Here is a 27,270-nt window from a genome sequence, read left to right on the forward strand (position 1 = left end):
AAACCGGTTGAATGTCCCCTAAATTCACGTGGCCAAAACATTAAAGTTGCCAAACGCAACAAGGCTTTAAAAGGAGCAATAATCTATATTTGCGAATTAAAAATGTATCAAATGACGATGCGTAATTTGAAAAGCGACTTGTCCGAGGATTATCGGTGCTGTCGGTGATGTCATCGTAGATGCTCATTGATTGGAATACGACATTTCAAAATTAGGTTGGTATATATTTTACAAGTACGATTTGGATTTTTGCTTTTTGTTTTAGTTTACAAAATGAATTTTGAGGTTTGTGTGTAGCTGAACTTCAATACTATAAAATGCTTTTTAATGCTGTCAGGCTTTTCACAAATGTAAATTCACATGTCGACACACATCCACGAACGTGCATTCACATTTTCATATCTACACTCGTAGCATCCGGCAGTTTGATGATAACGAGAGATAACAGTTTTTCTCTCCTTTGTTGGATCGGTGTTGCTGACCCCGACACACACACATTTTCCAGTTGTGTAAATAGTTTGTATATTTCTTGAAAACTTAAGTTTGTTTTTACGATGATCGACGTCTTAGAGGTTTTTCTTCGTGTGTCTGGAATATGATGATGTGTCAAACAGCCTGTTTTCTCCAAACGGCGAATGATTGATGCAACAATTCGTCGTCCCGTCGCTGCAATAAGAACGCCTTTCTAGCTTCTTGTTAGTCGTTCGTACGCCACGCCGTCTGCACTGCAACGTAAATAGTTTCACAACACATTTCCTGTCAACTTGTTTCCGTACGTATGCAGCGTAGATTACGTACTGATTTGAAGCCCGACCGTGAAGTTTCCTTAAATCTAACTTAGTTATGCGACCGCTTCACTGTGGCTGAACGACGTGGGAAAAGCCTGAAATGCTTAATAACGGCACGTGGAAATGTGCTGTTTATTCTCTGCCTCATGACATCAACACTCCACTTCAATCCCCACTTTCTAATCTCACTGGAAAACATATCTATTTAGACAAGCCTCCTCCCTTTAATTCAGTTGCTCCTTGTACACTGTTTTATTAGGGTTTGCTCGCTGTGATGAATGTCTGATTGATGCTCTCATTGTTTTTATTTGACTTTGTATGGTGACCTTGAGTGTTTAGAAAGGCGCCCATAAAGGAAATAAATTATTATAATTGTTCACATGAGATCTGGTTGTTTCATCTCTTTTGATGTGTTTTTGAAATATATTTATATATTTTATATATTTATATTTATGATGGGGGGTCCTTAAAGGCTTCTGGGCTGTTTGGAGCTTCTCAGCACACTGATGGTGAAAATGAAATGAGATGTTTCTGAAAGTATGTCCTGCTGGTGTTTTGGGACAGCGGACGTCTGCTCTCTTAGTTTGGTAGAAACTGAGCAGCGATGCTCAGAATCACTTCTGGTGTTGCATGAAGTAGATGATTGCACAACTAAGTTGCTCAATTTTATTGCTTTTCTACTTTGTTTTTTTTTTGTCAATAAATTGTCTGATATTCCAAAATTGTCTTTTTGTGATTCCATATATGCTTACAGATCTTTTGATCTTCAGTCTATTGATATGAAGGATATTGATTTTTGACATCTTTATGCTAACTGAAGCAACAGGAAGTAAAGAACACAAGACAGAAGGACTACAAAATAAAACAGGAAACCAACAACAACAAGAGACAGAAACTACAAAACAACAGGGGAAACAAACAAAACCCAAGATCATCACATTCATTCACTTTAAATGTTGCCTTCACAAGGAATTGTGGGTCGGTGTAATCTCTTTTCCTTTCGTAAAGGAAGATCTGTTGCATCCTATGCTAAAGGAGATCTGAAAGGAAGCACTGCAGCTCCCTTCCTTCAAATTTAGAGAATTAATTTTTATCATGGCGGCCACTTGTTTACATCCGGGTCACTTCCTAAGCAAAAAAACAAGAGTCCCAAAAACAGGCAGGCAAAAACCCACATAAAGGAACACGACAGCAGGGATAACAGGCCGGACCAAAAGGAACATACTAGACCAAATACACAGAAGGAACTGACAAGGAAACAGGGAACACTGGCTGTGTCCGAAATCATTCCCTACTCCCTATAGTGCACTATATAGGGAGTAGGGAGTGATTTCGGACACAGACTTGACTATATACACCAGGACTGATTAGGAACGGGGCCCAGGTGGGAAAACATGAGGGCTGGCTGACAAGACAATCAGACACAGCTGATATTCGAATATTAGAAATAGCAGGATTGCCAACTCTCACGCTCCTGGCGTGACACTCACGCTTTCACTATCAATCTCACGCTGTCACGCTAAAATAGCTTGTTGTTCCTTGGATCTCCAAAAGTAGAGCCGATGCCAAAGCTTTCAGCCAACAAACTCCTCTTCTGTGGAACCATCTTGCCTATAAATGAAATGGAATTGAATGTAACAAGAGATGACTTAGTGATTGTTTTCCAACATTTATTTGATCCTGCAAATGAAAATCTAACTGAATGAATTGCCTTTGTGACCAGCTTATAACTGGTCACAAACTCCGTCATACTCTGTTTGTTCTCCATCAAACTCCCACTAGCGCCGCGATGCTAACTTGCGAGCCGTCTCCAGCTAGCATGCTAAGCTAACTAGCTTAGCTTCGTATGCTAACGGGAAGAGATGAGAGATCAGAGCTAAAACATTCAGACAAATAAATATGAAAAGCCCATCCAGACAGGTTTATCCAGACATACAGAGACTCTGGAGGGTCAGTACTGGTGAAGCTAACAGACACCTTCTCAACACCACGAAGGAACTCTCCGTTTCTCGATGTTTCTACTGACGCCAGGTGCCATTTTGCTAAAAGACAAACATCAATTAAGACACATTTGGAGCTCTTGTTTGTTGTCGACAGCCAGACTGAACACAAGCAGACTAAGACACTACTGCAGAGTATGTGAGCATCATTCAAACATTTCTGCACATTACATTGCATTAGCCTGCCGATGACCCCAGCAGAGCTGATCAGCAGGAGGTTAAATGCTCCTTTCAGGTGCGGACAGCGTTGAGAAACCAGAATAAAGGGTCTCCAGCGTCCTCTCACGCAGGCTGAAATAACATCGCTCCACTTTAACTTTCGTTATTAACCTCAGTGGCTCAGTCTTACCCGGCTATTAGTGACGTCGGTGCTCAGCTAAAATCCCCATTGGCTCAGACGGAGGGTGAAGTCAGCGCACCACTACTGCCAGGACCGTTATCACTTTGCCTCCACAATAATAACAAGTGAAGAGTTGAAGACAGCTTGAGAAGCGACAGGTGACGATGGAGACGTGGACTGTGCTTCTTCTCCTGGCCGTCGGCCTCCACAGCGCGGCCGCAGGTGAGTCCACACTTTAGTTGTTGGCTTTTAAGTTGCTCGCTTGTAACAGAAGAACTGCGTCATGTCTTTAAGCCCTGTTTATATGAGCCGACGCTTCTTTCGGTCGTCTTTGCTGTTCAGCTCCAGGACTTCCTCCAAGTTCGGGATGAAATGTGTCTCCACACTGAAACACTCGTCTGTTTGAATGTAGTACGTCACTACTGAGTTGGTTTGGTCAGATCTGAAGCTGTTTAGTAGAACTTCACTCACAAATCATCCGTATTAGCACATATTATCATATTACATATATATCATATCAGTGTGTATAAATATTGTGTGATAAGTAAGAAGAATTCCAGGTGAAGAAATGACAAAGTTTGAGGTAATTCATGAGCAGCGTCTCCATTACATAGTTTGTCCTCCAGAGGGAGCTATTTCATGTTTAAACAACAGCAGCTAATGAATCTGTATGAAGTCTGTTCATGTTATGTGTTTATATTAAAAATGCTATCGGCTGATGTAGAACAAATATTAATATATCAGAATATTCTGGAATATAAAGCTGAGAGGATTTGGTTTCACACAACATGTTGTTTAACAACGATGTTGAGATTTAACTTCAGTTTACAGAAATCAAGATTTATGAAAGTGAGGGACAAACGGTCAGATTTGGTTTCTTGGTTCTTTCTGTATTTAAAAAAATAACTTTTATACTCAAACATCTGAAATCCACAAACACTCTGACGACAACATCAAACAAAATAAAACCTATTAGTTGAATATGAAAAATAACAAACAGCAATAGAAGAGAGAGAGAAGTAGTTCTTTTGGATTGTGTGTGCAGGAAAACAACATTGTTCAGTGATTTGTTGAAGATAAAAACTGAGATCATGATGTTCATCTTGTGTTGCAGAGATTCACTCTCTGGAGTATTTCAACACGGCGTCCTCTGGAGTCCCAAACTTCCCAGAGTTTGTGGCTGTTGCATTGGTTGATGACGTTGAGATAATTCACTATGACAGCAACACCATGAGAGCAGAACCCAAACAGGACTGGATGAGCAGAATCAAAGAAGATGATCCTCAGTACTGGCAGAGTCACACTGAGATCTGTGTGGGTGTTCAGCATGCCGACAAAAACAAAATTGAAGTTACAAAGCAGCACTTCAACCAAAGTGGAGGTTTGTTTATGTTTCACTTCATTTTGACAACATTTGGTTTATACTTTCATCCAGTATTTTAATAAACACACACACACACACACACACACACACACACACACACACACACACACACACACACACACACACACATCCACTAGATAATCAGCAGAACATTGATTATCAGTCTTTTATTTAATAAATCAGAAAACATGTTCTAGTTCCAGTTTCTCTAATTAGATAATTTTCTGCATTTCTGTGTTTTATATAATTAGGGAGGCAGTGCTAAGCACAGCCACCTACTGTTTGCAGAGACAAACAGTAGGTGGCTCTTCTTACCATTTTTTGATTCCCTAAAACTACCAAACGAAAACGAGCACCTAGGCGAATGTTACATCAAAACGTGCGGCTTGATCGGGATCGGTGTTCTATTAAAAAGAAGTCCAGAATATTAATCACCGCAAAAACTCCCATAGGAATGAATGGGACGGACGAAAAAAAGAGAGCAGAAATTGTAGCTTTTCAAACGCCTGCTGCTCAGTCATACTTTCACCTAGAAACTCCATTTAAACTCTAAAACGTAGACAAAAGTATTGTGTCCTGGTGTGTCAATCCGCGTTTCAATAGCTCATATAGTTTTTGATCAATCACTGTTCAATGACCATGATTGTTTTGGGAGAAATCATGAGATTATAATGGGTGTGTATTGCGCGGAACCTTCTGGGCTAGAGTGCGTGACATCATCAGTTAGAGTGTGAGGGCTTCTCAGATTTTTTTCCTTTCCAAACTCCTCCCGGCCACAATCTTCACTCTACAGATGTGATATTTTCCAATTTTGTAGACAAACTTGTCCTGTCTCTCACAATGTGCTCAAAATCTCTGTGAGATTTACAGAATTTGAACTAGCAACCTCTAAGCGCGGCCAAGTCTTTTTTTCTCCTCATCCGCTCCAATGTTAATTGAGAAGCAGATTTTCAAAGAAACCTGATATGAACAGCATTTCTAACTCGCCCTAGCGTCCACATTTCTGACACTAGGAAAAAATAAAAGTCATCAGTGTCTTCAGCCGAGTCTTGTGGCGCTAACGGTGCGGAAATTTTGTCGATAGGAGTTTCGGTGTGAGCGTGGCAAGCTTTTGTTCGGACCTTCCGCAGAGGGGGAATGGAGCGATAGAAAGAAGCAGAGAGAGGCTCCAAAGCAGTCATACACACGCAGCAAGGGCCGTTGCCATGGTGACAGCACTGTGGGGCACTGATCTTCATAACTGACAGCAGGTGTGCTCTGATTGGTGGACAAGAATGTACTAAAAACTACATTTAGTAGTGGGATATGTAGTTTTTTTAGTCAAACGTCTTCTGCTCGTCCATACTTTCACCTAGAAACTCCATTTAAACTTTAAAATGGAGACACGAGTGGTGTGCTCTGATTGGTGGACAAGAATGTACTAAAAACTACATTTAGTAGTGGGATACGTAGTTTTTTTAGTCAAACGTCTTCTGCTCGTCCATACTTTCACCTAGAAACTCCATTTAAACTTTAAAATGGAGACACGAGTGGTGTGCTCTGATTAGTGGACAGGAATGTAGTAAAAACTACATTTAGTAGTGGGAAATGTAGTTTTTTGAGTCAAACGTCGTCTGCTCGGTCATTCTTTCACCTAGAAACTCCGTTTAAACTTTAAACTTTTACCCCCGGGCGGTGGCCCACTGCCTCCCTCTCAAAATTTCCCGGCGGGGGAATTTTCTAGTTTTGTATTAACTCCTGTTCAGTGTTGTTCAGACAAAAGATTTGAAGATTCAACCTCAGTTCTGATTCTGGTCCACCTCAGCTCTGATGGGGCCTCAGTCCTGCTCACACTGTAGTTCATTAAAGTTAATGCTTTCTCCTTCATTGACGTGATGTTTAGTGTCATTTCCACACAGAAATAATTCTGAGCTTTTTAATTCTTTAATTAGGGAGGCAGTGCGAAGCACAGCCACCTACTGTTTGTAGACAACAAACAGTAGGTGCTATTGAAATCTTGCGTGTTTTTTCGTATTCTTCCTCCTCCCTTTTTTGATTCGCTACTCGTCCCAAACAAAAGCGAGCACCTAGGCGAATGTTATATCAAAACGTGCGGCTTGATCGGGATCGGTGTGCTATTTAAAAGATGTCCAGAATATTAAAGTTAGAAATTGTAGCCTTTCAAACGCCTGCTGCTCAGTCATACTTTCACCTAGAAACTCCATTTAAACTCTAAAACGTAGAGACAGGACACAAGTCTTGTGTCCTGGTGTGTCAATCCGCGTTTCAATAGGTCATATAGTTTTTGATCAATCACTGTTCAATGACCATAATCGTTTTGGGAGAAATCATGAGATTATAATGGGCGTGTATTGCGCAGAACCTTCTGGGCTAGAGTGGGTGACATCATCGCTTAGAGTGTGAGGGCTCCTCGAAATACTTCAGATTTTTTTCCTTTCCAAACTCCTCCCGGCCACAATCTTCACTCTACAGACGTGATATTGTCCTGTCTCTCACAATGTGCTCAAAAACTCTGTGACATTTACAGAATTTGAACTAGCAACCTCTAAGCGCAGCCACGTCGGTTGTTCTCCCAATTGACTGCAATACAAATTGAGAAGCAGATTTTCAAAGAAACCTGAAATGAGCAGCATTTCTAACTTGCCCTAGCGTCTATCTCTCTCTGTCTCACTCAGAAGTGATAGCAGGTGCGCTCTGATTTGCCGATAGGAGCAGTCAGTGGGAGTTGGAGTTTTTCAAACAATACATAGTACCTAGTAGTTCTCAGTACTTGAGCCTCAGTAGTACTCGGTAGTACAGAGTACTTGAGTGACAGCTGAGCTTGGTGACATGTAGTGCTTCGCACTCAACTGTTTGCCAGTACATAGTACCTAGTAGTTCTCAGTACTTGAGTCTCAGAAGTACTCGGTAGTACTCGGTAGTACTCGGTAGTACTTGAGTGACAGCTGAGCTCGGTGCCATGTACTGGCAAACAGTTGAGTACGAAGCACTCAACTGTTTGACAATACATAGTACCTAGTAGTTCTCAGTACTTGAGTCTCAGAAGTACTCGGTAGTACTCAGTACTTGAGTCTCAGTAGTACTGAGTACTTGAGTGACAGCTGAGCTCGGTGACATGTATCAAACTGTTAGTGGGTCATGCTATGTAGAGTCGAGGTGAAGTCTGAACAGGTGATCTTCCTTTTTCGGAAGATGGCAAATGACTCTGCTGTCCTGACATTAGTCGGGAGTTCGTTCCACTACTGAGGACCAGAACAGAGAAGAGTCTGGACTTTGCTGAGCGACATTTGTTTGATTTCAGCGATGGTGGTACCAGCCGGCCAGCTGAAGTAGAGGAGCGAAGTGCTCGCTTCGGGGCATGAGGTTTGACCAGTGTTTGAAGGTAGATGGGTGCCGTTCCATTGATGGCCCTGAAGGCCAGTGTTATAAATTCCCCTTGTGAGTAAGCAAAGACACCTTATTAATATGTTAATTTGTATAATGTAATGTTCATCTAAATATGTGAATCATTTGAGTCAGGCAGTTTACAGGGCAGTTATGTTGATGTTTGGGGTCCTTAAAAAAAGTCAGCGTGTTGAACAAAATGTGTGTACTGAACGGCGGCTGAAAAAGTTTATATAAAGAAAGTTGAAAACGTCGAAACGGTGTCCTTATTCCCTAACCGGAGTATGATCACGGGTGAAGTGGTCCCAGCACAACTGTTTCCCCCACAGTTCTTCAATATTGGTCCTTCGAGCCGGATCTCTTCACTTGCGACGGAGAAATGGACACGCCGATAATAACGTCCGCGGACAGCGCCGCACTCGGAGCAAGACAGCGACAGCTTCCAGCTAGGCTAGAAAGCTACCAGGTTAGCCTTCCACAGTCACTCATTCCTCACGGTGCCCGCGCTAAAGACCAAAGAGAAAGCGTCGGCGCACAGCAGCTGCAGTCACTGAGCCTACAGACCGAGTCTGTGCGTATAGCGGACCAGCTGCACGGAGCGCACGCTATTCCCGATCGTCTTTTATCGCCTGGAGCGGCCGACAAGGTGAGCGAGTGGGACATGGCGATGCTCGGTAGAGACTTGCCCAGCCAGCTAACAGGCCATATGAGCCCCCCATCAGTGGCGCCCGCAGAGCAGAGCTATCAAAGCAGTTATCCTGGTATACGGCCACCAGACCATCTCAATATGAGCATCCCACCATATCAATCACCCTGGTTAAGTGGTCGAGTAGTTTGCAGCACCCCTCTGCCACAGCCATCCAACCTTCAGCTTGGATCAGCTAGACTACTTCAACACGAGCCACAACTGTCTACACTGCCATATACCACCTCTGCAGCATTAAAGCTTCAAGCAGCAACGACTCCTACACCAGGTAGTAGACAGGAGAACTACACACTGACGCAGTCTCTGCCATCAACTGTGACATCTGTATGGGCACCGCCTCCCCCCACTACGCTGAATGTGTCCCTGCTGCAGCCTCCTCCTCAAGCACCACAAGTAGTGAGTTATACAAGTTCACAGATACCAGCTACATCTGGCTACCAGTCTAACCAGCCTCCTACACCGACGGTTAACAATGTACAGGACAGAGTGCCACCAGCTGCACAGCTGCAATACCTGCCCATGCAGACAACATCAGTAAATCCAGCATCAGTGCAGCAATACATCCCACTCAGGTCGGCGCAGCCAGTTATCAATCCGTCGTCCTACAACCCTGTCCTTCCCCTGAGGACCGCCTATCAGCCTCCATCAACCATCTCTACACAGCCAATATACCAGCTGCCACTGCCACTGCAGAACCAACATCTGCAATTCTACCAGCCTCTGTCTCCTCCTCCAACTCAGCCAGCCTATCAACTGGTGTCTGCCCCCGCTGGTTTCACCCAGCAGCAGCCTGCGTCATCTCTACAGGTTCAGTACAGCCCCCAGTCCCAGTATACACCACTGCAGGTACCGTACACCGTCCAGTCCCCCAGACAGCCAGTTCCAGTACCTGAACTGCCTAAGTTAATACATGACAGTGAGAGAGAGTTCGCTGACTTAAAAATGGCGCTGGACCATCTGCTCAATCCGCACACTGAACTTTCTGAACATTACAAATACCGTGTGCTTATGGAACACTTGGTCCTGGACGAAGCCAAACTAATAGCTCAGTCTTGCAGACATTATGCACAACCCTACACCGTCACCATGCAGGCTCTGCAGAGACAGTACGGGCAGCCGCATCAGTTGGCACAAAGTGAGATTGCAGCCATCCTGAACTCTCCTGATCTCAAATCTGGAGACCCCAAAGCCTTCCAGAGCTTCGCCCTCAACGTTGATTTGCTGGTGGGAATGCTAACCCCGTTGGAAGGGCCAAATGGGATGGAAGTGATGTCTACTGGCCATGTTGACCGACTACTTAGCAAACTCCCTAGACATATGAGGGACAACTTTGTGGAGCATCTACAGATCCAGGGGCGGCTCAGCACCAGCACGCTAAACCCATATAACCTCAGAGACCTCGCTGACTGGCTCAAGGTGAAGGCAGAAGCTCAGAGACTGTCCGCAAAAATGGCACAGCGCCATCGAGCTGAAGGAGCACCGCCTCCCAAAGGAGACAGACCTGTCCCTACTCCCCGGCCTCGAACTCAGCCTGTCTCTGTGTATCACGGTGCGGACCAGTCCAAATCAGCCGAGATGCCTCGGCCAGCAGCTAAGCAACAAAGGTTTAAGAGGATGTGTCTCTTCTGCAAAAGCACCGAGCACTACTTGTCACAGTGTCCAGACATTATTCAACGCTCAACACAAGAAATTGAGAAGTGTCGCAACTGTGGCCGTACTAACCACGACCAAGAGAGCTGCACTTTAAAGAAACCATGCAGTGAGTGTCAAGAGATCCACCTGAGAGTGCTGCACGATGTCACCAGGCCAGGTCCCCGTGTCTACCTCATCACACCCAAAGACTGCACCTCAGCTGCTAACTCTATACAAGGAGGGAAAGTATACCTCAAGGTGGTGCCGGTCATCATCAGTCATGGGACCAAATCACTGCAGACCTATGCAATCCTTGATGATGGGGCTGAACGCACCATAATCCTCCCAGCTGCAGTTCGAGACCTGGGGCTCAGAGGCAGAGCGGAGTCCCTCACCCTGCGGACTGTTCGTCAGGATGTTGTTCACCTCACTGGAGCATCGGTTGACTTTCATGTGGCCTCTCCAGCATTACCATCAGAACAGCATTTGGTCGAAAGGGCCTATACAGCAGGTCAACTTACCCTGACAGAGCAATCCTATCAAATAGCAGCGCTCCAGAGACGCTACCGCCACCTGAGAGGGTTACAACTGCAGAGCTTCAATAAGGTGCAACCACTGCTGCTCATCGGCGCAGATTATACTCACCTGATCACTGCCATAGAACCGGTGAGGTTTGGCCCAAAGGGAGGACCTGTAGCTATCCGTACAGCACTCGGCTGGACACTTCAGGGTCCAGATGGTTCACAGTCCCCTGCTGCATCATGCTACTACACCGCCTTCAAGCCAACACCAGACGACATCTACCAACACGTCGAACGCCTCTGGCAGCTTGATGTGCTTCCATTCCGTAGTGAGCGGTTAGCAGTGCGGTCCCGCCTGGATCAGGAAGCGGTGAGCGTCTTGGAAGCACGCACTAGGAGAGTGAAGGTTGGTGACACACTTCGCTACGCCACACCTCTGCTCCGGGTAAAGCACTGAAAGCAGATGTTGAAGCAGTGATGCCAACGCTACGCAGTACAGAGAGACGACTACTTAAAGACCCTGTCAAAGCTAAAATATATGACGCAGAGATCCAGAAGCTTATAGATGGTGGGTGTGTCACAAAGCTCGAAGAGGGAGACAGCTCCAGTGAGTCATGGTTCATACCTCATCACCTCGTCCATCACAATGGCAAACATCGTCTGGTCTTTGACTGCTCCTTTAATCATGGTGGTCTCTCCCTCAACGAGCTGTCGCCATCAGTGAAGACATCAGAGCCATGTTCCATCAGGTTCGGCTCCTACCTGAGGACCGACCGTTGCTGAGGTTTGTTTGGAGGAACGTGCAAAGGGAGAAACTGCCTGATGTCTACCAATGGCAGGTTTTGCCATTTGGCACCACGAGCAGCCCGTGTTGTGCAACATTTGCTCTGCAAAAACATGTCAAAGAAAATGCTGCAGGAAATGAAGACTTTCTGCAGTCCGTCGAACAGTCTTTCTACGTGGACAATTGTCTTCAGAGCCTGTCAACAACTGAGTCAGCCAAGCTTCTAGTGGACAAGATGCGACAATGTCTGGCCTCAGGAGGGTTCGAGATTCGACAGTGGGCAAGCTCACCTTGTGTATCGCCCAGACCTGCTTATGGACTGACTCCACGACAGTTCTTACCTGGCTGACCTCTCAGTCGTGTAAGTTCAAGGTCTTCGTGGGAACCCGGGTTTCTGAGATCCAGGAATTGACTGCCTCGCACACCTGGGGGTATGTGGATACAGCTAACAATCCAGCCGACGATCTCAGACATGGCAAGACGCTACCTGAGCTGGCAGCACCAAGTCGTTGGATCCAGGGACCAGCATTCCTTCGCCGCCCACCGGATGAATGGCCATCACGTCCTACTCCTAATGCTACAGAGCCCGAAGACAGTCGTGAGTTAAAACAGAGTGTTTTTTGTGCCCTCACACAGACAAGCTCACCACTCAAGATACCAGACATCACCCAGTTCAGCAACTGGAGGGAGCTGGTCAAGGCTACTCAGCAGTCCCTCCATGGGGCGGCGGCCGACCCTGCTCCGCCACTGTGTGACCTTCGAGATGCAGAAGTCCACCTGCTGAAGACCAGCCAAGCAGACTGCTTCTCTGAAGAAGTCAGATGCCTTAGAGCAGGCAAGCCCGTGCCCCCCAGCAGTAGGCTGAGTACGCTCGCTCCAGAATTAGACCCCACAATGGGTCTTATACGGGTTGGAGGACGCCTGCGCCGTTTAGGCAGCTCTAGCCCCACTGACATTCACCCGATTCTGTTGGATCCACATCATGCAGTTACCACGCTCCTCATTAAAGAGACGGATGCTCAACTACACCACCCCGGGCCTGATAGGGTGCTTGCGGAGATGAGGCGCTACTATTGGATTCTGCGGGGAAGGCAGGCTATCAAGAAGTACCAGAGAGCTTGCGCTGGGTGCATGAAGTGGAGAGGGAAGCCAGTGGTGCCGAGGATGGCAGACCTGCCCTCTGCCCGTCTGTGGCTGCTCAAACCTCCATTCTTCTCAACAGGCGTGGACTGCTTCGGGCCGTACATGGTCAAGGTTGGGAGGCGGAGTGAAAAGCGCTGGGGGATTATTTTTAAATGTCTCACCACACGATGTATACATCTGGACCTGCTCACCAGCCTCGACACAGATGCTTTCCTCCTAGCACTGAGACGGTTCATCACGCGGAGAGGCACCCCCTTTGAGATCCTCTCTGACCAGGGGACTAACTTCCGAAGGGCAGATAAGGAGCTGACGGAGGCCTTTGCAGCAATGGAGTCACAGTTGCAGGAGAGGCTTGCAGAAAAGCAGATTAAGTTCCGTTTTAACCCACCAGCATCTCCCAACTTTGGTGGTATCTGGGAGCGCGAGATTCAATCAGTCAAGAAATCCCTGCAAGTGGTCATAGGTGCACAAGCGCTCCAAGAGGAGGTTCTGCTCACACTCCTCATCGAGGTGGAAGACATCCTCAATGCCAAGCCGTTAGGATATGTATCTTCGGATGTGGCCGATCCAGACCCAGTGACACCTAGCATGCTGTTGATGGGGCAGCAGGATGCCTCTCTCCCACAAGTCACCTATGCTCCCGACGCCCTCACCAGGAGGCGCTGGCGTCATTGCCAGATGATGGCGGACCACTTCTGGACAGAGTTCATCAGAAACTACTTACCCACTCTTCAAACCCGCCAGAGGTGGCGCCAACACACAGATCATCTCCTCCTGGTTACAGTTGTGATGATTGTTGATCCTCAGCTTCCACATGCTCACTGGCCAATGGGGAGGGTGGTCAAGCTGAATGCAAGTGATGATGGATGTATACGGACAGCTGAGGTCAGAGTTGGCGAGAAGACTTACCTGAGACCAGTGGCTCGGCTGGTCCAGCTGTCAGCTCTTCCCGAAGATAATCCTGGTTAAAGGACTCTTGTTGTGGGAATTTATGTTTATTTCAAAATAGCCATGCTATTTAGGGGGCGGCTGTTATAAATTCCCTTTGTGAGTAAGCAAAGACACCCTATTAATATGTTAATTTGTTAAATATAATGTTCATCTAAATATGTGAATAATTTGAGTTAGGCAGTTTACAGGGCAGCTATGTTGATGTTTGGGGTCCTTAAAAAAAGTCAGCGTGTTGAACAAAATGTGTGTACTGAACGGCGGCTGAAAAAATGTATATAAAGAAAGTTGAAAACGTCGAAACAGTGTCCTTATTCCCTAACCGGAGTACGGGTGAAGTGGTCCCAGCACAACTGTTTCCCCCACAGTTCTTCAATAGCCAGTGCCATCGTCTTGAATTGGATGCGTGCTGCAACAGGGAGCCAGTGGAGGTCACGGTGGAGGGGGGTCAAATGGGATAATTTCGGTAGATTGAAGACAAGGCGTGCTGCAGAGTTCTGGATACGCTGCAATGGTTTAGTCGCCGAGGCCGGGAATCTGGCCAGGAGAGAGTTGCAGTAGTCAAGGCGGGAGATGACCAGTGCTTGGACCAGGAGTTGCGTATGCACCTTAACATGAATACAACCTATATTGAGCACATACAAATCTTCTTTGTTTAATATTATGGGGGCCCTCTACCGGGTCAATATAAGTCTTGGGGCTACTTGGCCTGAAAACGTTGAAGACCTCTGGTCTAGAGGGGTAAAATACGATGGCAAAGCGAAGCTGGAACACTTTATGTTCACAATGACCAGGCAAAGCGAACTGCAACACGGACTTGAAGAGAACCTTACTCAGACCATCTCCCCCTGAGACGTCCACACTGTCCAGGTGATGGTTGGCTTTCATGGAGCCAATAACAGCAGCAGGTGTAGCTCCTCTGTTGTCTGTGGATCAATGTGTCTCCATGGAAACGATGTGATATTAACTGATGATCTCACTCTGGTTTAATTCTCTCTCTCTCTCTCTCTCTCTCTCTCTCTCTCTCTCTCTCTCTCTCTCTCTCTCTCTATCAGGTGTCCACATTCTCCAGAAGATAATTGGCTGTGAATGGGATGATGAGACCAATGAAGGAAATGGTTTCTTTCAATATGGTTATGATGGAGAAGACTTCATTGCGTTTGACCTGAAGACAAAGACATGGATCGTTCCAAAACAACAGGCTGTCATCACCAATCACAAGTGGGATATTAATAAAGCTTGGCTAGAACGGGATAAACATGACATCACCTATCATTGTCCTGAGTTACTGAAGAAGTATTTGAAGTACGGGAGGAGCTCTCTGCTGAGAAAAGGTAGAATCCCTGTCACTGCCCTGTTCCTGTCTGTCTCAGTTCCTGTCTCTGTCTTCGTCTCACCCTCTGTCCTACCTTCCTCATCTGGCCGCCCTCACACCAGGGCCATTTGATCCGTACTGTGCACGGTTACCTGTTGCACATACGTCATCACGTCGTAATACAACACACGTATGGCTTGATGTTGTTTTCAGGGAACGCCGTCTCCAAGTCATCACAACAGAGAATGACACAGAGAACATGCCTGAAACTTTACTGACAAGTCACATCCGCACATATTTCTAGTAAACACGCGATTTCGAGCAGACAGCGCAAGCGTACTGGATTTTGGAAGGAGATACACGGCGGCATTTTTATTAAGTACCAGTCTGGTACAGGCTTGGAGCAGTGTGAGTGCAAGTCTACTGTCTCTCCCTTCTTTTCTCACTTATCTTCACATCACAGTTATTTACATTGAAAACATACAAACATAAATCATGTATGTGTCACTAAGGCATTTCAGATACATCAGACATGATCATTAATACACAGCAGATAATAATAATAATGATAAAGAACCTCTAACCCGTCTCTCTCTCCTCAGAGCTTCCCTCAGTGTCCTTCCTCCAGAAGACTCCCTCCTCTCCAATCAGCTGCCACGCTACAGGTTTCTACCCTCAAAGAGCCGTACTGTTCTGGAGGAGAGATGGAGAGGATCTCCATGAGGACGTGGACCTCGGAGAGATCCTCCCCAACCACGATGGAACCTTCCAGATGAGTGCTGACCTGAAACTCTCAGTGGCAGCTGAAGACCGGAGCAGGTACGAGTGTGTTTTTCAGCTCTCTGGTGTGAAGAAGGACATCGTCACCACACTGGACGTCATCAGGAGCAACAAAGGTGAGACTGAGACCAGAAGTGATGAAGGTGGGAAGCACATGCTGAGAAACATAATCAAACATACAAAATACACGTTTATAAACCGTCTTTTGTTTCTTTTTATGCTTTGAAAGACGTTTTCTTTTCACCCTGTTTGTAAATTAATATTCGTTTTTAAGCTGTAAATGATAAAAACGTTGTGTATCTGTTTTAATGTGCAACCACAGTTCAGAGGTCGTAGGCGCCGTATTGAATGAACTACTGGTCAGTTTTAGAGGATGAGTAGAATGATTTAATAACTGGATGAATGTATGTATCTGTCAGGAGATCAGTCAGGATCACGTTTTCAAAAGGACCAACAAACACACTGAATACAGGATTGTGGTCCGGTTGACAAATGGAGGTTCTTCTCCTGGAACCTGCTTCATCTGTTCAGGTTGTGACTATTTCCTCTTGTTTTGTGCTCAACAGAGAAGCCCACTGACATGACCACCGTCATCATCGTCATCGCTGCAGTCGTACTTCTTGCTCTCGTCCTCGCTGGGATTGGATTCATGGTTCACAAAAAAAAGAACTGTAAGACCCAAACAGAGACGTTGTCTCATCTCTTCTTGATTTCAGGCTTTGAGTTGGTGACTTTATCCAGTAAACTTCAACAACAAGCGCTATAAGGTCACGACTAGAAGACACAAACTCATATTCAATTTCAACATTCATTGTTATTTTTATTGTCAGATTCAGGTTTCATCAGATTTGCTCCTATTTTTCATGTATTTTGTTTAATCCCAGTTTTTCTTTCAGACAAATGCCCGCATACTTGTTAGTACATCTTGTTTTATTATATTAAACATTTTTGTTGCATTGATTTCCAAAAGTGGCTTTCACTGAGTGCTAAAGTTGACACAGCTAAACTTTCATTCCCAATTCAAACTTTAAATAATAATAACATTTAAAAGTAATAATCACTTGAAAAGCAGTCGCTCCCTATATTTTAAAATTTCATTCCAAATGCATGGAAGGATGAATGAGTTCATACGCTAATTATGACAATTTAACACAAATATCTGACGGGATAAAATGATGAATGGGACATTTTTGACATTTTTCGAAATGTCGCGGTGAAGGAGGATTCTCTTATTTGTGTACTTTATTGCTTACAAATTATGTTGTTCAACTACAATATCAATACATTGTATAGTGAAAAGGTCAAGTAGAAAATAATAAGAATGAAATGAAAACAAAATAAAAGGTAGGCTAGTATGACGCTGCAGATATACTGTGAATGTGTATATATATATGTGAGTAGTAACACTATAGACTAGAGAATGTCATGACAGTCACCCAGGATTGACCTTGTGTTGATTTCTTTTGTTCTGTTTTTTTAGACAAGAAGACCCCGTCTGAGACTTCAACTACAGGATCGTTGATTATCCGATCAGGTCCATATCCATCTGTTTGTCCGTACAAAACGCTTCTTTATCTGATTTTGTCCTTTACTTGACTATTGTTTTGTATTTTGGTCTCTTCAGACCCGGAGACTTCAAGCAGCAACACACCGTTGGATAAAAGGTAACTAATGTGTGACGCCTGTACTATCCCAGTGGTTTCACACCTTCCATTTCTGATACCTTATTGCCATATTATTACGTTTTGCACTGTTCATTTTTAATGCTTGTGTATTTGACAGATGTGAGTGACTGCAGGAAGAGGAGGGTGAACTTCAGTCCATAACTTCAGACTCTGTTATGTACAAAGTTTGACACAATCTGAAATCAAATATAAACAAAAGAGCCGGATCACCGACAAAACCGGTTTAATGTCCCTGATATTCACGTGGCCAAAACATTAACGTTGCCAAACGCAACAAGGCTTTAAAAGGAGCAATAATCAATATTTGCGAATTAAAAATGTATCAAATGACGATGCGTAATTTGAAAAGCGACTCGTCCGAGGATTATTGATGCTGTCAGTGATGTCATCGTAGATGCTCATTGATTGGAATACGACATTTCAAAATTAGGTTGGTATATATTTTACAAGTACGATTTGGCTTTTTGTTTTAGTTTACAAATATAATTTTGAAGTTTGTGTGTTCATCTCTAAATAATACAGCATAGCTGAACTTTAATACTTTTAAATGCTTTTTAATGCTGTCAGGCTTTTCACAAATGTAAATTCACATGTCGACACACATCCATGAATTTTCATATCTGCACTCGTAGCATCCGGCAGTTTGATGATAACGAGAGATAACAGATATTAGAGTTTTTCTCTCCGTTGTTGGATCAGTGTTGCCGACCCCGACACACACACACAAACACACACACATTATATACTTCAGAGTTTATTTTCCACTTGTGTGAGTAGTTTGTATATTTCTTGAAAACGTAAGATTGTTTTTACGATGATTGACTTCCTAGAGGTTTTTCTTCGTGTATCTGGAATATGATGATGTGTCAAACAGCCTGTTTTCTCCAAACGGCGAATGATGATGCAACAATTCGTCGTCCCGTCGCTGCAATAAGAACGCCTTTCTAGCTTCTTGTTAGTCGTTCGTATGCCACGGCGTCTGCACTGCAACGTAAACACATCTGAATGAAGAAGCAGCGTCGTGAACAAGTGAGGACGTTTAGAACGTGAGTCTGCCGGTGGAGGGTCAAACAAACACACGACTTGCACCAAGGAGACCGGTGTCCCAGACCCGTGTCCCGGAGCGTTGCTGCTTTCTTTTAAAAGTTCATAGTTTCACGACGCGTTTCCTGTTAACTTGTTTCATTACGTATGCTGCGTAGATTATGTACTGATTTGAAGCCCGACCGTGAAGTTTCCTTAAATCTAACTTAGTTGTGCGACCGCTTCACTGTGGCTGAACGACGTGGGAAAAGCCTGAAATGCTTAATAACGGCACGTGGAAATGTGCTGTTTATTATCTGTCTCATGACATCCAACACTTCAGTTCCATCCCCACTTTCTAATCTCACTGGAAAACATATCTATTTAGACAAGCCTCCTCCCTTTAATTCAGTTGCTCCTTCTACACTGTTTTATTAGGGTTTGCTCGCTGTGATGAATGTCTGATTGATGCTCTCACTGTTTTTATTTGACTTTGTATGGTGACCTTGAGTGTTTAGAAAGGCGCCCATAAAGGAAATAAATTATTATTATTTGTTCACATGAGATCTGGTTGTTTCATCTCTTTTGATGTGTTTTTGAAATATATTTATATTTTTTATATATTTATATTTATGATGGGGGATCCTTAAAGCCTTCTGGGCTGTTTGGAGCTTCTCAGAACACTGATGGTGAAATTGAAATGAGATGTTTCTGAAAGTATGTCCTGCTGGTGTTTTGGGACAGCGGACGTCTGCTCTCTTAGTTTGGTAGAAACTGAGCAGCGATGCTCAGAATCACTTCTGGTGTTGCATCAAGTAGATGATTGTACAACTAAGTTGCTCAATTTCATTATTTTTCTACTTTGTTTTTTTTTTGTCAATAAATTGTCTGATATTCCAAAATGCTGTATTTTTGTGATTCCATATATGCTTACAGATCTTGTGATATTCAGTTTATTGATATGAAGGATATTGATTATTGGCATATGTATACTAACTGAAGCAACAGGAAGTAAAGAAGGACAACCCAAGACAGAAGGACTACAAAATAAAACAGGAAACCAACAACAACAAGAGACAGAAACTACAAAACAACAGGGGAAACAAAAAAACCCCAAGATCATCACATTCGTTCACTTTAAATGTTGCCCTCACAAGGAATTTTGGGTCGGTGTAATCTCCTTTCCTTTCGTAAAGGAAGATCTGTTGCATCCTATGCTAAAGGAGATCTGAAAGGAAGCATTGCAGCTCCCTTCCTTCAAATTTAGAGAATTAATTTTTATCATGGCGGCCACTTGTTTACTTCCGGGTCACTTCCTAAGCAAAAAAACAAGAGTCCCAAAAACAGGCAGGCAAAAACCCACAAAAAGGAATACGACAGCAGGGATAACAGGCCGAACCACAAGGAACATACTAGACCAAATACACAGAAGGAACTGACAAGGAAACAGAGGGAATACACAGACTATATACACCAGGACTGATTAGGAACGGGGCTCAGGTTGGAAAACATGAGGGCAGGCTGACGAGACAATCAGACACAGCTGATATTGGAATATTAGAAATAGCTTGTCGTTCCTTGGATCTCCAAAAGTAGAGCCAATGCCAAAGCTTTCAGCCAACAAACTCCTCTTCTGTGGTAGGCTACTGTACTGAAGAAAGTACTGGAGCATATAAAGGACTGTATAATTACCAAAGGGATGTAATCTGACTCAAGGAATTTATAACCAAATAATATAATACCTGTGTACGTATTTAACTAAGAGTGAGAGGAGACCAAAAGCTACGTTTAACAATTTAGTCGAAACTGCCGGATACAAAGGGGGCGTTGGAGAGGGGGGACACCTCCCTTGTAGCTGGGGTGAAGATCGGCGGTGCTGCCTGGTAGGGGGGTTTGAACCCGCCTCACGAACCTCGTCTGGATCGAGGGAGACCAGCCTCTTCCTGGGTCCCTCTGGCGACGGGGCCGCGAGCGCATGCTCCTGGATAGCGCTCTTCCCCACGAGAAACACTAGCGGGCGAACGGACGGCAAACGCACCTCCGTCTGCCGATACACCGGGCTGCCGACAGCACGAAACACACGAATATTCTAATTTGCTATAGTTTTCGACTTTACGTCCGCACCGTGCGGTTTCCAACTGCAGGTTGCTAGTGTTGTGAAAAAAACAGTAAGCTTGAATATACGAGGAGAGTCTATGGGTTATATCAATAACAGCGCTTTATTAGCACAAATATCAGGAAAACATATTCCGGCAGTTATACGTGCACGGACCTAGTAGTCAACTCAACATAGGGTTGAATTCACTCAAAAGGCGCTTACAACAGAATGCGCAGCTTATTTCATTGAGACTCCGCATGAGTCTGATTGGCTCATTCTATAGATGCAGGCGGAGCGTAATTTTAGCATGCCGCGGCCTGGTTGGAGCGCTGGGTATCTCCACCCACACTGGCTCATACGATCCATCCCTCTGGGTGCTGTCATCTATGTATGTGTGTGTATGTTGTCGAGATGCACATATATCATATACTCCTCCCCTGTGCGGCTTCCGCTAAGGAATGTATCCTTGGTATGTTGTTTGACCCCTGCCCTTGCTGCTCTCTCGCCTGTGCCTGTGTGTGTGTATGTGTGTGTAGTAATTTAAAACATGTGTGATTAGCTCATGTATTTACATTTTTCTCCACAAATCCCCCTTTTCACACCAACTAGGTGTGAACATTTTGTTTAAAGGTACTCTTTTCCTTCCTCGTCTTCCATGTCCAGGCTCCCATCCTCAAGTTCCTCATTAGCTAGTAGGGGCATCATATATTTTGGTGGGTCTTTTTCTTTAGTCAGTGCAGTTTGCACTAACCTGGAAACCATGGTTCTCAGACATGGAATGCAGCAGCACCCACAGGTGACTAGTATGGCCAGGAAGATGGCTATTGAGGCTGCTAAAGATATTATTACCGCTTTCCATTTTCCAAACACTACTTCCATCCATTTGGTGAACGGGTCATCGACCCCTGATGCTTTGTGCATTTCTTTGGAGAGTGCTCTTAGGTTTTCTAATGCTCGAGTGACTGAGCCATCTGGGGCCGTGTTATTGGGGATTATGGTACAGCAAAGTTTTCCGAACATGGCACAGACACCCCCTTTTTCAGCTAGGAGCATGTCTAGCGCCATTCTATTTTGCATAGTGATGATCGATGTGGGTGCGAGCTGCTCCGCCAGCCCCTCTACTGCATCCCTAGTGGCATTAGCGAGGCGCAAAAGATTATAGTGGATATAGTTAATGCGGTCTACGTTTTTATTGGGGAGTATCCAGAGAAAGATCGATTCGAACCCTGCCCCTACTTGATTGGCCAATTTATACTCGTCTGGCACGCCTCGAGGGATACCTATAGCGTCCACGTATGTGGTCCCTCCAAATGGGTCTTGCAAGCTTGTGTCCCTTTTAGCAAGTATATGTCTTCTTCTTCGCCGGACGAGGGCGTTAGGTCCTGAGGGTTTTTTTTATCACTCGACTGCCTATTAACGTAAGGGGCATCCCTAGTCTGACCATGGCGCAGGTGCCTAAGGTGGTGTCGGCCTCTACTCGAGAATAGAGACGCAACCCTCCACAATAGTAAAACAGTCCCGCTCGGGCCCATGGTCCTATCACATCCCCAGATGTTGTCCTATTACACCAATCTGAGGGTATGTTTCCCACATTAACTTTTGGTTTGCTGCTGGTGAAGTTGAAACACTGATACCTGGGATCTTTTCCTTTTATGGCGGTAAAATAGCCGGCCCTAGTTTTATTATCAATGGGTGGGAAGACTGATGCCAGGGATTGGCATCCTGAGGGTGTGGCTTTTCTGGTTAAGTTCATCATACATTCATAACCTACTTTGTCTTTGTCTGGATATAAGGGGGCAGGTTCGACGAACATGGCAGGACGCGCAGCCGCGCATGCTACACATCCCGTCATGTTCTGGCGCTTAGCATTATCCGTAATTCACCTCAACCAAATGTTACTTTCTCCGAAGCCTGTAGCCATTTTTACGACGTCTAAAGGAGTTAATTCTGTGTAATCCTGGGTCATCACTATCGGACTGGTAGTGGGCGGCTTTAGGGCAGTGGAATTAGCTGTGGTCGTATTCGTTGCACTACCTTTACTAGTGGGGGCGTATTTGGGCGGGTATATGTTTACTTGTATTCCTCGTATCTGGTCTTTTCCGGTGACGTCTACTCCTAATGCGATCCATATGCGATTTTTTCCCGTGGAGCTTGCCTTAATGTTATTGATAGAGAGAGTGAGCGGATTGCCGGTTGGACTGAAATCTCTTTGGAACGAAATGTGGTCCCAAAACTCGCTGTGTGGGAATCGGGTAAAACCGGACCAAGTCCCAGTGAACTTTGTTACTAGATACCACTCGGGACAAAATGGCTGTGAATGCACCGAGAGCCCAAACCCATGTTGGAAAGCATTCCCAGTGGCCTCGCAGCTCTCCACTATTCGTGGACTATGACACAGATAGACATCGTAGCCCCGCCAACTTGCTTGGGATTCCCCGCAGTCTATCACGGAGCACAGGTCGAATGTGAACATTGTGGTATCCCCGGCAGTATAATTTAAAACTATTTTAGCACCGCACGCGACTTCGGGGATCTGGAAAGTTTTCGTTTGTTCCCTTTTGGGACGGGTTAGGTAAATGTTGGTGGAATTGTCTCGCTCTTTGTTTATTAGTTCAAGTCCTAGTAGAAGGAGTATTACCGCCACCCCGGTTACACCCATGATCACGGTGCACATCGTTTTCCCCCTTGGGAGATAGTCTGCATATCTCCACCTCCGTCTTTCCTCCGGTGCAACAGACGGATCTCCGGAGAGTCTCCTAAAACTCCTCGGAGTCGTCATTTTGGGCCAAATCTGTTCTCACTTCCTGGAGTGAGCGAGTAGGTGGTGATGCTGGGGCACAATGTGTCAGGTGGTGTCAGGGAGCTCCTGCTTTTCCCTTGACCTGGACCAAGTGTGAAGTAACCTCCTTCACTTCGTACGGACCAGTCCACCTGGGGTCTGTCCACTTTCTTTTGTGAACCTTGACCCTGACCCAGTCTCCTACTTTGACTATCGTCCCCTGCTCTTCGGGATCCTTCTCCTGTGCCTTCTGCACCTGTAATGAGAGGGCTGAGACAAGAGATATTAGTTCTCTCATGTAGTCGGATTTCTCTATCTGACACACATCTAAAGGAGGTATATGTCCTCCATCACGTGGCGGGCCAGGCATTGGCCTTCCCGTCAACAACTCATGGGGCGACAGGTGCGTGCCTCCCCCTTTTGAGGTTCTCATGGCCATGAGAGCCAAAGGGAGGGCCTCCAACCATGTCATCTTACTGCCCGCACATACCTTGGCTATTTTAGCCTTCAACGTTTGATTCGCGCGTTCCACCAGTCCCTGGGACTGTGGATGGTAGACCGAACCAAAACTGTGTGCAATCCCCAGGAATGCCTCCACTTCACTCAGCATCTGATTGTTAAAATGTGTCCCGTTGTCTGATCTGATACGTTTCGGTACCCCGTATCTGGGTATTAGCTCTGTTTGCAACCACTTTATTACTGTCTTCCCGTCTTCTCTATTTGTGGGGATTGCTTCTACCCATCTTGAAAATCTGTCTACCATTACCAACATGTACCTCTTTCCCTGTACTACGTTCTCCTGTCCCATATCTGTATAATCTATACTAATATCTTGGAATGGTGCGAGAGGTACGGGGTAGGATCCCATGGGCGTTTTGAATGGTTTTCTTGGGTTGTGGTTTCCACAGACGACGCATTCTTCGCAGTATAGTTTTGCCATGCTGTCTAGGTGTGGGTGCCACCAGAGTGCTGAAATGTTCAACAGTGTCTGTCTTTGTCCTTCATGGGTTGGTCCATGGGCTTCTTTTAGTAGGGTCGCTACTAGTTTTGCTGGTGCCACTATCCTTCCATCATGTGATCTCCAGAGACCTTCTTTCTTTGTGGCCCCCTTTTGTGTCCATGTCGACCATTCGTACGGGCCTGCTTGTTCTTGTATCTTTTTTAGGTCTTCTTCGGTGAGCTTAGGTTGGGGGGGCGTCAGCTTAAGTATCATTTGCTTTGGCTGATATCCTCCTGCCTTTTTGGCCGCCTGATCTGCAGCCTCGTTTCCTTGACTGATCCTGGTGCCTGTTTTCTCATGACCTTTGCACTTCATTATGGATACTCCTCTTGGTAGGGTGATTGCTTCCACCAGCTCTTGTATTTCTCTTTGGTGTTTGATTGGGGCGTTGCTGGATGTTACGAATCCCCTCCGTTGCCACATGGGTGCATCTACTTGTGCCACCCCATGTGCGTAAGCAGAATCTGTAAAGATGTTCACCGTCTTTCCTTTGGCCAGTTTCAAGGCTTCGGTGAGCGCCTTGACTTCTGCCATTTGCGCTGAAGCGGGTTGTGGTATTACTTCTGCTTTGAGCGTCTCATGTCTTCCATTGGGGTGTTGCTGAACCACTGCATATGATGCCTGGTTCAGTCCGTTTTCTCCTCGATAGCAGCATCCGTCAGTGTAGAGCCAGAGTTCTGCTTTGGGATCTATGTCATTTTTCAGGTCTTGTCTGAGCTTACTTTCCTTGACCGCAAGTTCTTCACATGAATGTGGGGTTCCTTTCCCAAAGTTTCCAGCCATGTTCCTTTCGGCTGCGACAAAGGATGTGGCCTGGTGCATTCTCTTTGAATCTTGGTTTTTCTGGCCATGCTGAAAGTAAACTCCTTACTTGCCAAAAACGCTGCAACTCCATGTTCAGTGTGGACCTGTAATGGGTGACACATCACTACATGTGCTGTTTTTTGGAGAGCTTTTGCTACCGCTGCAACATATCTGGCGCACATTGACTGTCCGGTTTCCACTGCGTCGAGTTTTGAAGAGTAGTATATCAACACATTCCTCTCTCCCCCTTTTTTCTGATACAAAACAGCATTTAAAAATGCATTTTGTTCAGAAACATCCAAATGGAACACTTCTGTGTAGTCCGGTGAGGTGAGTGCAGCAGCTTGGGAGAGTACTTGTTTCATGTCAGTGAATGCTTGTTCAGCTTCAGAAGTCCAGGGTAGTCGTTCTGTGAGGTTTCGAGCCCCTACCTCGTTGATCATTGTCCGCAAAGGTTGTGTCCGATTGGAGTAATCAGGTATGTGGGATCGGCTGTAGCCCGTTAGTCCCAGAAATGACAGCATGTCTGCCACCGTGGTGGGCTTTGGATGGTGTAGGATTGATTCCCTGTGGGCCGTAGATACTCCCAATCCTGATGCCGAGATTTGTCGGCCTAGGAATAGGACTTCTTCTCTGCATAGCTGCACTTTTTCTCTCTTGACTTTGTAGCCCTTTTTGTGCAGAACTGAGAACAGTAGGGCAGTGGCCTCCAGGCAGAGGGTAGATGTTTCTGCTGCCAAGAGAAGATCATCTACATATTGGATGAGCACAACCCCTGGTGGCCATTGGAGTTCTAGTAGGTGTGCTTTTAGTACCTGATTAAAGAGACCTGGCGAGTCCCTGAACCCCTGTGGCAACCGATTGTAGGTGTACTGTTTGCCCCCAAACGTGAAAGCAAACATGGCTTGTGATGTTTGTGCCAGTGGAACACTGAAGAAAGCGTTTGCCAAATCTATGACAGTGAAGTATCGAAATGCTGGGCTTAAACTCGTGAGTGCTACGTGTGGGTCTGGTACTGGATGAACATCTGGAGTCGTTACATCATTTATAGGGCGGAAGTCTTGTACCATTCTCCAGCCCTTTCCCCCTGCTTTCTGTACCGGTAATATGGGAGTATTCCATGGGGAGTGGCACTCGTATATTACCCCGACGTCCAGAAGGCCCTGTATCGTGGGGGCAATTCCCTTCATTTGATCTTGGGTTAGAGGATACTGCCGTCGATAAATAGGATGTGCATCTGGGTCTTTCAGGGTGACAATTACTGGTTGTGTTTCCAGGGCTCCTACGTCATGGGGGGTTATAGTCCAAAATCGTGAGTTCACCGCATTCAAAACCACTGCGGCTCCTGGGTGGTCCGTACATGGGAGTCCATGTTGTCTTGGCAGTGGTATGTGTTCTGGGAGGGAGACATCCGTGGTATGGGGGCCCGTGAAGCACCACATATCTTCCTCTGGTGGGGCTTGGGCTCCTTGGCGGGGTTTTTGGACTTGGAGCGGCCATGTTGCTTAGATCAGTCAATTGAGATATGTCTACCCCTCCTGTGGGGAGGCCAAAGTGGTCCTCGTTATCTCTCATGAAGTCCCGATCGTATCCACATGCCGCTGATTTAGGGTTGTATCCTCCAGCCGCTCCCTGTTCCTCTTCCTTTTTCTGGCCGCCAATACTGCTGGCAGGTGACTTTACTCTGGTTGACCCCTCCTTCCTTGGGTCGGTATAGTTTCCACCACTAGGTGGCTTCGAGGGATTTTTTGTGAGGGGTCCTTCTGGTTCACTTTCTGACCAGGTCTTTTCTGAGCCGCCTTGACTCCTTGATCCTCCAGGGGGCTCCAGTGCCGTTATTCGCTGTTGCAGTCTTTCCACTTCTCTCTTCATTTCCTCTCTGTCTTGGTCTTGTACGAGGACTTCCACGCCGGCCAATGTTAGTACTGGTGCTTGTACTGCTGTGTCTGTGGTCTGTGCAGGCATTAATCTTTGGTGGGTGTAGGGAGGTGGGGCTGTTGGGGGAGGTGTCGTTTCTGGAGGCCCAGTTGTTAACTTCTCTGGCAGGACTGGATATATGCCCCCTCCCCCTCCCTGTGTCTCTTCATGTTTGTCTCCCCTCTCCATTCTTCTCTGCTGAAACAGGTCTTTTAGCATTAGATTTGTTACTCTTGTCT

At 45.7% G+C, this 27,270-nt stretch overlaps 2 protein-coding genes across 3 annotated transcripts in view; both read left to right on the plus strand.

The window, feature by feature from the left end:
• Positions 1 to 27,270, plus strand: part of LOC311028080 (major histocompatibility complex class I-related gene protein-like) — a 153,649-nt gene that overhangs the window by 72,203 nt on the left and 54,176 nt on the right. Inside the window, exon 2 of one of the 2 annotated variants that reach the window (XR_014598683.1) lies at positions 17,206 to 17,259. Coding sequence is in view for 1 of the 2 variants with exons in the window: in XM_084032354.1 (XP_083888480.1) it covers positions 17,508 to 17,517 (10 nt within the window). In the remaining variant the exon portion in view is untranslated. Of the gene's footprint in view, positions 1 to 17,205; positions 17,260 to 17,507; positions 18,998 to 27,270 lie in introns of those variants that run through there. The other variant, XM_084032354.1, reaches the window with a different exon arrangement.
• On the plus strand, positions 3,277 to 16,150 carry LOC311027441 (major histocompatibility complex class I-related gene protein-like). The gene is made up of 4 exons (XM_084031467.1): positions 3,277 to 3,350; positions 4,243 to 4,509; positions 14,686 to 15,068; positions 15,553 to 16,150. The coding sequence occupies exons 1-4, from the start codon at positions 3,293 to 3,295 to the stop codon at positions 15,949 to 15,951; spliced, it is 1,107 nt and encodes a 368-aa protein (XP_083887593.1). The 5' UTR covers positions 3,277 to 3,292; the 3' UTR covers positions 15,952 to 16,150.

Source organism: Eutrigla gurnardus (assembly GCF_963514095.1).
Source record: "Eutrigla gurnardus genome assembly, chromosome: 17".
NCBI classification, from domain to species: Eukaryota; Metazoa; Chordata; class Actinopteri; order Perciformes; family Triglidae; genus Eutrigla; species Eutrigla gurnardus.